This window comes from Spermophilus citellus, assembly GCF_964194105.1.
Source record: "Spermophilus citellus genome assembly, chromosome: 10".
In the NCBI taxonomy this organism is placed as follows: domain Eukaryota; kingdom Metazoa; phylum Chordata; class Mammalia; order Rodentia; family Sciuridae; genus Spermophilus; species Spermophilus citellus.
The window spans coordinates 109,956,741-109,968,834 of record NC_138197.1 but is presented as its reverse complement, the minus strand read 5'-3'; the positions used below and the strand labels follow the sequence as shown (position 1 = coordinate 109,968,834).

The 12,094-nt window shown below is 34.8% G+C and overlaps 2 protein-coding genes across 3 annotated transcripts in view; one reads left to right on the top strand and one right to left on the bottom strand.

The window, feature by feature from the left end:
• Positions 1-3,821, top strand: part of EEA1 (early endosome antigen 1) — a 137,257-nt gene extending 133,436 nt beyond the window's left edge. The window contains exons 29-30 of one of the 2 annotated variants that reach the window (XM_081309177.1): positions 155-296; positions 1,677-3,821. In XM_081309177.1, coding sequence (XP_081165303.1) covers positions 155-277 — 123 coding nt within the window. In that variant the 3' untranslated portion in view covers positions 278-296; positions 1,677-3,821. Of the gene's footprint in view, positions 1-154 lie in introns of both variants that reach the window. The other variant, XM_081309176.1, reaches the window with a different exon arrangement.
• Positions 3,822-4,132: 311 nt separating this feature from the next.
• Positions 4,133-12,094, bottom strand: part of PLEKHG7 (pleckstrin homology and RhoGEF domain containing G7) — a gene marked incomplete at its 5' end in the record, with an annotated part of 68,855 nt that continues 60,893 nt past the window's right edge. Inside the window, 2 exons of the mRNA XM_081311923.1 lie at positions 4,133-6,068; positions 7,667-7,764. Of these exons, the coding sequence (XP_081168049.1) occupies positions 5,961-6,068; positions 7,667-7,764 (206 nt within the window). The 3' untranslated portion in view covers positions 4,133-5,960. The remainder of the gene's footprint in view (positions 6,069-7,666; positions 7,765-12,094) is intronic.

Below are 12,094 nucleotides of genomic sequence, written 5' to 3'. Positions count from 1 at the left end.
TAACATGTTGAAATATTCTTTCATTAAGTAATAAGATAATCACTGGAAAGTTAGTATACCTTTACAGTGTAGCCTGTGACTACACTACTGTAGTTTTATAATGCTTTTGTTATAGTGTTTGTGCTTGAAATTGTTTAATTTTTATCATTTACAGCATCACTGTCGTCAGTGTGGAAATATCTTCTGTGCTGAATGTTCAGCCAAAAACGCCTTAACTCCCTCTTCCAAGAAGCCTGTTCGCGTCTGCGATACATGTTTCAATGACTTGCAAGGCTAACAGTCATCACAACTCCAGAGTAATATCACGCTAACATTAGATTTTTAATAAATGTGCTTAATAGAGGTCTTGGACTACTCTTTGATTTGGATTCTGGTTGCAATACTAGACCAAATTAGAATCCGTATATTTTGGAATGTTATCGATATCAACAAAAACTCTTCTATTTTTGTGAGACTTGAGTTCATCTTTCATTATTTTTTCCATTTAACCCCTGGAATAGCTTTCATGCCAAGTTTAGAATTAGCCAATGAAATGTAAATAAACTTTGGACAGAAAATAGCAATGTATTTTTTTAAATATAATTTCATTGTTCACAATGAGTACAATTCCATAGGTTCTTTCTCCCAAATTATATGTACAAAGATGTACATGGATCATGTTATCATTTGTTTTTGTTGCACAACAGCACACTAATTGTTTTAAACATTCTCTTTGTGGAATCATGCACAGAATTATAAAACTTTCTATCTTTATCATTTATATATAGGTCTGTAGCTCAGTTTTGTTGTTATGTTATAAATTTACTACTTGGGTGTTTTAAATACAGTTTGTGTTAAAATATGTACTAACCATGAATTCAAACATAGTTTTTGTCCTAATGATATGGATTAAATTCTCTTTAGTAGATTTTATGAAAACCTCTATAAAATCAATTTGCTTACTTTATGGTAATCCTGGGATAGTATTTAGAAGATTAGGGTTAAATTTTCTTTTTCTTTTTTATTTTTAAACTCCCAATATTTTTCATTAAAAATCCTATAAAGCTTCTCACCTTCACCATCAGTTGAAAGATGAATAATAGAAATTGTATCATGGTCCTATTCTAGTTTTCTCATAAGTGGGACGTCTTCTGAGGTTAGCTTTCATGTTATACCTTCATTTTGTCTCTCTAACATCTTTTAGGAGTCTGAGTTTACTTTTTAATAGATCTGATTTTTTTCCTTTATTTGATTTTATCTTCCCAAGCATAGCCCAATGTCGCTGTAATTGTTTTATAATTTTGCATCTTAAAGCTAGAAAATGGTATTGCTATGGTCTTTGCCATGAAAACAAAATACAAAATGATAAGAAAGTATTAAATATTTTACTTCACATTTTCTTCTTACCTATTGGAAGAATTTTTAAAAGTTGTAAAATTTACTTCAAATGCTTTTGAATTGGGACCCATATTAACTTGGAAATCTTTTTAACTTTGAAAAAATAATGCTTGGAAATTACCTCTAAGTAACAGCTAGAGAATAGAGTATCACCTAAAACAAATATATTTAGTAACCTCAATGCTATGATAACATGTGAAACAGAATTACCACACACTTTAAGGGTAACTAAGAATTAACCCTCTGTATGCTGAACAATGGAATTGAACTTTATTTTTTCATTTGTCTTGTTAATTTAGAAAACTGGAAAGCATCTGGAGACCGAAGTCACAAATATTAGTTTATTAATTATCTTTCTAGAGAAGAAATGTAAAGTCATAACATTTATTCAGTTGGAGTCATTTAATAACTGTAACAGCTAAGGATGAGAGTTAATATTTCATTTACCACAAATAATTTATAAGATGCACTTGCTTTCAAATATCATTCTGAAATGAAATTATGTTTATGTCATACCTACACATATATAAATAAAGAGATTGTCACATATTCATTTAATTACTAAAAAGAATTTATAGAAATCCTGTTGTCAGCCAGTAGCTTGCTATTAAGGACATTGGTTAAATCCATGAACTTGTATAAACATATCCTTGAGCATCTATAATGAAGAAATAAATACTATGGTTCTTTATGAAAAATAATAGTTGGGATAATATAAACTGAATGACTTATGCATTTTAAATACTAAAATTCTTTCAAAATTATATTAATTCTATACATTTACATGTAAGTAACGCTGTATATGTTGGAAAAACAGATATTCACAATACAGTTGTGAGTTGTTTGTTTTTGTAGTTGTTTTAAGATAATAAAACTTCATAAGTGTTTTTTTTTTAAGATAGTAAAACTTCATGAGAAATGAGAATGCTGGATTAGAATGTCAACTTCATCAAATTGGACACACTACAGACTTCTCTGGGTCTTCCATCCCCACTCACCCATACATATTCACAATTGTAGGGACAGCAAATAAAACAATGTGTGTTTGAGTGACTTTTCTGGTTTTTTTTCCTAATTATTCTCATTTGATAGGTCTCAATAATTTACCTATTTAGGCTATTATACTGATAATATAAATGAAACCAAACATTCTTGCTATTAACTCAGCAGTTTAATGTGTTTTGGAAATAAAAAGGGTTTTCCCCCCTTTTAATTAAAAAGTCCTTTTCTGAGTTCTTGTTGACTATGTACATTTTAGATTTTTGCTGGTACTATTATTTTTTTCAGTACATTGGAGCTGGCAAATGCAGGGTCTCATTTCTTGGTTCTAATGCCAAACATGTTGGCATCGAGTGTTAGTAAATTGCAAACCACAGAATTGTGAGTTAAAAAATCAAGTCTTGCTGGCTTAGTGTGTAATAAATTATACTGACAGAATTCTTTTAATAGAAAGAAGGCAAAGTTGCTGGTATAGGATTTGTTAATTTTGAAGGAAAAAAGAGGGGGAAAAAAACACAAAAACCTCAATACAGTGTACAAATAAACATTTTGTTCAACTACCTCTTAAAGTGGAATTAGCTAGTTTAGTAGTTTCCGTACAGTAATGTTTTTAAATAGTAACTGCCAAATTTGTTATTTTCCCATCTCTCTTAAAAAGTCTTTATGATTATTTTATATAGTTTTGGGATCTTTAAAGTCACTTTTTTTAATCTTGCACTTGCTTAAAAATGTTTAGCTTTTAAGTGGAGAGCAAATTATGATCATATATTTTGATATTCATGACCTGTTTAATGATATAATTTTTTTAATGCACTTTGGCTATAAAACCATGGATGATTTGATCCATATGATTTAAATGTGCCATCGAGTTAGTATTCCTAGACACGAGCCTGATGAATGACAGTCTGTAATTATAATGTGCCACACATTACCGTGTCTTAATTGCCCTATGCCTGAATTTTAATGATCAATTTGTTATTGTTGCAGATGTGAATATTGTGCATAAACTTACTAAATTTATGTAAAACTGTATAAAATAGAATTGGAAATCACTAAGTTCTTTCCATGTAGAAGTAATGAACTTATTGTAACATGATGTAGTCGTGTGTAAGACATTCTGTACTTCCTTGGACTGGATCATATATTCATAGCTTCTGTACATACCTTTGCATGAATATTTTCTCATTTAGTTTTTGGGTCCATTATTTGTGTTGTATTTACTACTTGTGATCATGTAGTTGTGCCTTATTTTGTGAGAGAGTTTAGCTCAGTAAATACTGTAATTTCTAACCTCAGTGATTCGGGTTATTAATTATAAATATAACTGGTAAATCACATCACAACATTTAAATCTGTATAAAGACCAATGGAAGGATCCTTGCTGGATTATTGCTTTTGTCTTTTTTTAATATGTTAAAGATGATATTAAAAAAACATTTCTTTCTAATAGACGTATTCTATGACTATAAATTATTTCGTCTGTTTTAAAAAAGAGAACAAGATATACAAAGCCAATCCCAGCAACTTAGTGGGGGCCTAAGCAACTTGGTGAGACCCTGTCTCTAAATAAAGTATTTTAAAAGGGCTGGGGATGTGGCTCAGTGGTTGAGCACCCCTGGGTTCAATCCCTAGTACCAAAATAACAAAAGAGAACAAAATATTAACCATTTTGCATCAGTTTATTTACAGACTATTAGTACTCTGCACTTGGATATATACAGTGATAATGTTTTAATGTCATTCAACTTAGGATAGTAATTAAGTTCCTGATCTCAAGAGAAATTAAATGCCATTTTGCTTGAGACATTTCCTTTTCACTCTATTCCATGTTGTGGAGAATTAACAAAATGAAAAAGAAATATCAAAAATATAAAATTAATCTCCCTTTTTATTGTGTGTGTAATTTTAATACCCAGGTGACCATTTAAAGATACTTTTTTGAAAACTCAATATAACTTCCCCCCTCCCCTGTCTTATTCCTTATTGGAATCAAGGGACTGGAGGAATCTTGAGCGATTGCCTAGTCCTAACACATTGCTTTCCTCTTTGGGAATTTTATAACAAAAATAGCAAAAATTCCTTGCAAGATGATCATTAATTTTTTTTCCTAAAAATATTTATTTTAGCCATAAATTTCTTCATAAATCTTTTCTTGCATAAACCTATATTGTCTTCTCCTGGACATAATTGCTTTTAATCCCACCCAGATACCATCTCTTGGAACTCATTTGAAATCTGTTCTCCTCTTTTTTGCCTTGTCCTCTTCTCATTTATAAATATTTAGCTATATGAACAAGAGTTACCACTTTCCAGATTTTCCTTTTATTTTCACTTATTCCTAACAAATGCCTGACACTACTATAGAGACCATGAATCTCATTCCAATAGTGCGTGGCTCTTGCACAAGAGCTTGTCTGCTGTGCTTGCTCACACTACCGTGTTTGCATGGTGACATCTGTGGCTTCCTCAAAGAATCACTGTGCATGTGACTTCTGCAAACATCATCCTCTCTATTTTGTTCTTCAGCTTTAATAAAACAGTTAAGTTTTCAGTTTTTTGGAAGCAAAATTTGATAAATGTGTTTTTCCACTTTGGAAACTGCAAAAGGCACCATGCCTGAGATTGAAGTTTGTGGACTTCCATATGATGTTATCTGACCCTAAAAACAGGTTTCCTTAAATTCAGTTAATGGTATATCCCACCATGATAATAGTTCAAGCTGATTTTTCTGATAAAAAATTTGAAAAGTTCTAAGTTCTGTTGAATAAATTGACTATACTGTATTAATATGCACACGTACACATACCACGCAAATCCAGAAATTTTTTTTTTTCATACATAACCACCATTCTTCAAAAAAAAACTATTTCTATGAGCGTCTTCCATATTAAAATTTTAGTTGGTGGATGTAGAAGAGAGATTTGTTTTTCTTTTTTAAAATAAAATAATGGAATTCGATCTTTGGGGTTTTTTTCCTGTCCAAGTTAGTGTAATATGAATACACCTAAGATGAGTAAACTGACCGGTAGAGAAAAGGAATTTAAAAACTGCTGTTGAAATACAGAACTTATTTATTTCTGAATATATTAAAAGGGCAAACTTTGTATCAAAAATTATCATTGTGTTTGAGGTAGGACTCTGAAGCAGTAAGACTCACTCACAAGCGATATAGGAAAATTGGTTTCATTACTTAATAGATAAATAAAATGCCAGAATTCATACTGGACACAAGCAGTGGATCTTGTTTTCTTTCTGATATTCCATTTATCTGACCATTCATCCTTTATCAATTTCAATAGCACCATTCTTCGATCATGCTTCCTACAAATCTGACTTAAATATTAGAAGATAGTCTGGATATCAATATGTTGCTGTTAAGAAGTTCCTCAGAGTTCAAATTTCTTGCAGTCATTATTCCTCTATACTAAGGACTTTCCTAGCTCAAATTTTCAAATCTTGGAACACCTTTAGAATGAATGCACATTTCCTTTTACTTCATTACTAGGTTAAGTGTTACCAAAAGATTGAATGAAAGAATACTTAAAGCCCTAAACTCTAATAAAGTTTGCCACTTGTTTAGGTCCCTAAATTTCAGAGGATTCTGCAGATAGTTTGATTAATGCTATTTTCTTGGTTTCCTGACTCTTGGTGAAGCAAGAGATAGCTGCTGTTATTTGTGTCATCCATGTTTTCTGTGAAAAAAGAAAAACACACCTAGATTAGAATGCTAAACAGATCATTTCTCACCATGTGTGGATTCGTATTTTCCATTATATTTATTGGCTTGATTTTTAAAACTGAAGACTAACAAAACATTTGCATACGTTTTTCATTTTCTTTCTTACCTCTAAATATACCTCTAATCATATAGAAAAATGCAAATGGCTTAAATGAATATGGTGTGCAAGTTGGATAAATAGTCATGAGTAATCAAGGAACCATAATCGTCAATGATGACTAATTAGAAAAATGAGTACTGAAAATAAAGATAGTTTGGAAGTTGATTTTCTTGACTTCCCATTAAGAAACTGAGGTTCTTAACCAGTGGTATAATTTGAAAACCAGACTCTAAGGGAGCTAAATCCAGAAAATTGAATTTTTTAAGAATAAAGAAATGTTGCATTTGTGGTCTAGCCACATAGTTGTTTTAATGGAAGTCTACCAGGGGAAAGACAAGAGTAGGAACTTAGAAAGAAGCCAAAGTCAGGCAGTTTCTCTTTCAACTCATAGCTATGAAAACAATTGCACATTTTCAAAGGTTGAAAGATGAACTTGACATAGTTAATTATTGCATTGGGCCTTCACTTAAGCTGACATCACATTATTTGCACTTTGGAAATTGATTGGAGCATCTTAAAAGTTAATAATGTGGCTGGGGGCAGTGGCACACGCCTGTAATCCCAGCATCTTGGAAGGCTGAAGGATTGCAAGTTCAAAGCCAGCCTCAGCAACAGCGAGGCCCTAAGCAACTTAGTGAGACCCTGTCTCCAAATAAAATACAAAAAAGGCTGGGGATATGATTGAGTGACCCTAAGTTCAATCCCTGGTACCCTGCTGCCAAAAGTTAATGCAATGTGAAGCAATCCTTCCCCCATTTCCTAAAGAAAGTGCAGGGAGTCATCTATTGACTTTGCAGCAGAGAAAGCAAGAGGCTGTGTCAGCTCTGCCCTTCCCATGTAAGCAAAGTGTCAATGCTGAGGTTTCTGAGCATAAGAACTAGATGTCTCCCTTCCCTCCTCCCAAAACTGCCTTCCCAAAGCAGGGGAAGGAATTTCTTTTTTTTTTTAATTAATTTATTTTTTTTATTAGTTGCTTAAAACATTACGATGATCTTGACATATCATATATCATACATTTGATTCAAATGGGGTATGAATTCTTATTTTTCCATGTGTACAGATTACAGGATCACATTGGTTAGACAGCCATGTTTATACATACTGCCATACTAGTGTCTGTTGTATTCTGCTGCCCTTCCTATCTCCTTCTCCTCCCATCACCTCTCTCTACCCCATATACTGTAACACATTTCTCTCTCTTTTTTTTTCCTTCCCCCTCACACCATCTTATATGTAATTTTGTATAACAATGAGGGTCAGGGAGGAAGAGCATGAGAAGAAGACTACCATTAAACAGGGACGAGAGGTGGGAGGGAATGGGAGAGAGAAGGGGAATTGCACGAAAGATGGAAGGGGAAGGAATTTCTAATTCACCTCTACTTAGGAGGCTTGAAGGTTTTGCCTTATGTAAACTCTGAAGAAGCAAAAACACACACAGTTAAAATACATACTTTGATGTCTTCCGTTTGGGCTTGTAATAAGAATGCTGCTATACACTGTCGATATCTGTTTTCATGTTGTATAAGGAAAGCATTTCTCAGCCCAAAGACTAGAAAGAGATATTAAAAAGACAAAAAGCCAAATCATTTAATATGAAATCTGAACAGGAACCTGGAGTTTGTCTTTTACTTTGAAGTGTTTTTGCTTTGATGAGGGTGGAGTTTTATTTATGTAGATTATTATGGAAAAAAAAATATCTGATTCCAAGGCCAAGACCCCACTATGTCCAAATAGAGCCCACTTTAATAATAGAACCCTGTTTTCCTCAGCTAATGGCTTCTGGGAGTTGAGGAAATGCAACTATGTCTTAAGTGACAGACAACAGGCTCCCCATAGAAGCTGAGCACAGTTAAGTAGATTGTGTGTATGTAAAGATGTAGATAATAAAAATATGAAAAACAATAGATATTTTTTGGTCCCCTGTCCCTCCTTTTTAAATGCTTGTTTTTGTATTTAAAGGGAAGTCACATCAAAACAAAGCTTACAATCAAATTAAGATGGGACAAAAATGCAAAATACCTGAATGTTTCCCAACAGACCAAGAAAAGCCAAAAAAACTGTTTCAAATGATGCAATATCCACCAAATTACATGAAATGTGAAATGGAACAAAAAGGAATGCATAGTTTCTGTGTTTGCAAAAGAAACTGTCCTGTTATTTTCTGTCTTGTCTTTAAAAAAAAAAAAGGCAGGAGGTACTGGAAGAGCACTTTCCTTTTTTTTTAACAGCAGAGACTCTGAAAATGGAAGGCTCTTCTTGAATTATTAATAATACAACATAGGGGGTAGAATTCTGCAGCTTATACATTTCTTTCTACAGTTGTTAGTGTTCAGAAACAAACCAAAACCAAAAAACAAAAAAACAAAAAATTCAAGTCAGGGCTGTCTCCTGGTCACATCAAGTACTTCAGGAAGGAGAAAGAGCAAGTGACATTTATTCCTGACACTCCTTCAGTGTCATTGTTACTTGCTGAAGTTTGTAAATTTAAGTCAGATTGATCTGAGGCAGATGGGGCTTCATTTCAGATTCAAAGTGATGCAGATTTGTTTTCTTAACTGCAAGAACCATTTCAGTATCACAGGTTATTCTCATAATAGTCCACAAAAAAAATGCATAGTTTCTAAATCCTACAGGAAAGTCTGCTAAGTCAGGTCATAGAATCTTGCCCAGTTTCTCTGGAATAAGAACACTTATATCTAATAAAAAGGCTTTCTGGAAAAAAGAACTGGCTGTGTTTGTTTTACTCCCTGATTTTTTTCTTCTTATAAATTCCCTGTAGCAAGTGAGCCTTTAAGAGATTATACTGTTGCTCTTGGCTGGTGTTTGGAATCTGTTTTCCTCAAAAATTTTAACTGCTTGGAACTCATCAGTTAGGATTATAATATGGGGATAAGGGTCCTGGCTAAGCCTGTGAAATACAAAAAGATAAGATATGAGTGGGAATAACTTCTTTTCCGAGCATATTAATACAAAAACTAATAACATTGGTTAGGCCCCATGTTAGGTTCTCCACCCCATCTGTTTTGTGTCATTTAAACCCCACAACAACTACATAAGATAGGACAACTATCAAAAAAATGAGGAAGCAAGAAGCAGATGCGAATCAATTTTTCTCAGTTCTCAAAGCTGTGTGTGGTGCCCTGCAGTTTGGAGTTAGTTTTCTGTCACTCACTCCAGTGCCCAGTCTCTTTCTCTTGTACCCACTTATCTTTCCCACTCTCGCTCATGAACTATATTTCAACAGTCAAAACAATAGACCCAGAAGAACAACAAAATCATAAAAAAAGAAAACAAGACATACTAGTTACAAATTAGAAAATAAAACAGGTGGAAGTATAGTCTTTTTAAAAAAGATACTTACTTTCATTTATTTTTAGAAAAGGATCAGAGAATGAAAACCACGTATCTTCCAACATAATCTAGTGATGTCAGAGTTCCCATAAAGTTCAGTTCTTAAATCTGGCATGTCCCTGACTTAGCTGATCCCTCTGCTAAGCTGCATCGGCTTTCTTGAAGGGAGTTAGTACATCTTCCTCCACGTAAGATGCCAGAATCTTACATGGCCACTGGAGGAAGAGAATAAACTAGCACAGATGCCCTCAGTGATATTCTTTCCTTTGTGAAAAAAATAAACAGGCAGAAGATGGAAGTGGTTTCTGGCCCTACATGCTGAATCCCTGCCTCACCTGCATGGGTCATTCCTTAATCAGGGAGGAGGCTCACACTGGAGGCAGATTCTGCCTCTGCCAGGCAAAATTCTCCTTTGGGGGTCGCTCTTAAGCCACTCTGGCTTATTCAAAATTGGCTTACGCTGTGTTTGGGTGTCCAACGTCTCCCCAAGTCCCATATGTTAAAGGCTTGGTCCCCAGGACTGTGGTTCTAGTGGGAGGTGGTTGAACCTTTAGGAGGTGGGCTTGGTAGGAGCTTTTTCAGTCATTAGGGTGTGTCCTCAAAGAGGATCATGGGACCTTCATCTTATTCTCTGTTTTTGACTTGAGGTGGGTCGTGTGCTCTGCCATGTGTTCCCATCACAAGCTTAAAGCCATGGGGCTCACTAATCATAGGCTGGCCTCTCTGAAACTGTGAGTCAAGATATGTCCTTTCTCTTTTATTTTGGTGGTGGGGAGGTGATACTGGAGATTGAACTCAGGATACTTGATCACTGAGCCACATCCCCAGCCGTATTTTGTATTTTATTTAGAGACAGGGTCTCACTGAGTTGCTTAGCACCTTGCTTTTGCTAAGGCTGGCTTTGAACTCACGATCCTTGTGTCTCAGCCTCCCAAGCCACTGGGATTACAGGCATGTGCCACCGCACCCAGATGTCCTTTCTCTTTATAAGTCAGGTATATTGGGAATTTTGTTATAGTGATAAAAAGCTGACTAATACAGCCTATATAGACCATGATTTGTTCCATCAAAATTAAAACATAAAAGGCCTTCTGACTTGCCCATGTCACCTTTCTTTTTCTTAATATTTATTTTTTAGTTTTAGATGGACACAATATCTTTATTTTACATTTATGTGGTGGTGAGGATCGAACTCAGTGCCTTGTGCATGCTAGGCAAGCACTCTACCACTGAGCCACAACCCCAACACCCCCATGTCACCATTCAACAAGTCTTTTTGAAAGCAAAAATAGAGGGGACAGAAGCTCTATTTCTGGGTCCAAGCTTGCCTTGGCAGAGCCCTTTTGCTCTTGGGGAGAGAGAGAGATATTGAGTCCATTCATAAGTTAGTATGTGGAAATTAGTTAAATATATTTAAATAACATAAATGTGGGCTATTCATCCATCCATCCATTTATTCATTCTACTATGTATGGGTTGGTCCTATGCTAGCCACTGAGCTAGGACTGGGGAAATTGCTTCCTGCTACTCCCATGGGACAGGAAGGCAGTCCTTACCCCCCTGGCCTCAGCTGGTATAGGAGCCTCCACCTGAGGCAGAGTAGCCATTTGCTTCCTCCTGAACATGCCACCACCTAACCAGCCTGGAGGAGTCAAAATGTCCTTCCAGTCACTCAGGGTCCTGGGGCTTTCATGACAGATTTACAGATCTTTCATTTTTCTGAGAGATCTTCAAGCTCATTGTGTCTCCAGAACCTCCTGAGTGGGTTGCTCTCAGGTAACACTCAGGAAATGCTTGAACAAATGTTTAAGAAGGATGCATCTATTTATGTATGATATGCATGTGTGTGTGCAAATGTGTGTATACATGCACAATTACCTCCTGACCAAGAAGCAAATATATATAGAAATTTATGTATACATTTATATATGTACATGTATTAGGTATTTCTTTCTGATATTTTGTTGTTGCTATTTGCTCTTTTTAGATATACATGACAGTAGAGTATATTTTGACATATTATACATACATGGAGTATAACTTATTCTAATTAGGATCCCACTCTTGTGGTCAAACATGTGGTGGAGTTACACTGGTCATGTATTCATACATGAACACAGGAAAGTTGTATCCAGTTCATTCTACTGTCTTTCCTATTCTTTTCCCCCATCTTCCCTTCATTCCCCTTTGACATTTCTTTTTATAGAGTGTTTGTAGTAACTTGTCTTACACTTTCATAGCATATCATTGGTTTAGCCGTGCTTGAACAATAGCAATAACAGTATTATAATGATGATAGGATAGCAATACTAATAATAGCTATCAATTTTTTAGAGCATTACATGCATTATTTTATTTAATGCTCATGCAAACCCATGGAAGTAGACATCAGTATCCCTATTTTGTCAAGAGGAACCCAAGGCTTAAGCATTTAAGATCCCACAGTGAGCAAATGACTGAGCTGGGTCATTTGAGCACTGAATACCATATCTGATTTATAGAGTGATATATACCACGTGAGAGTGCAG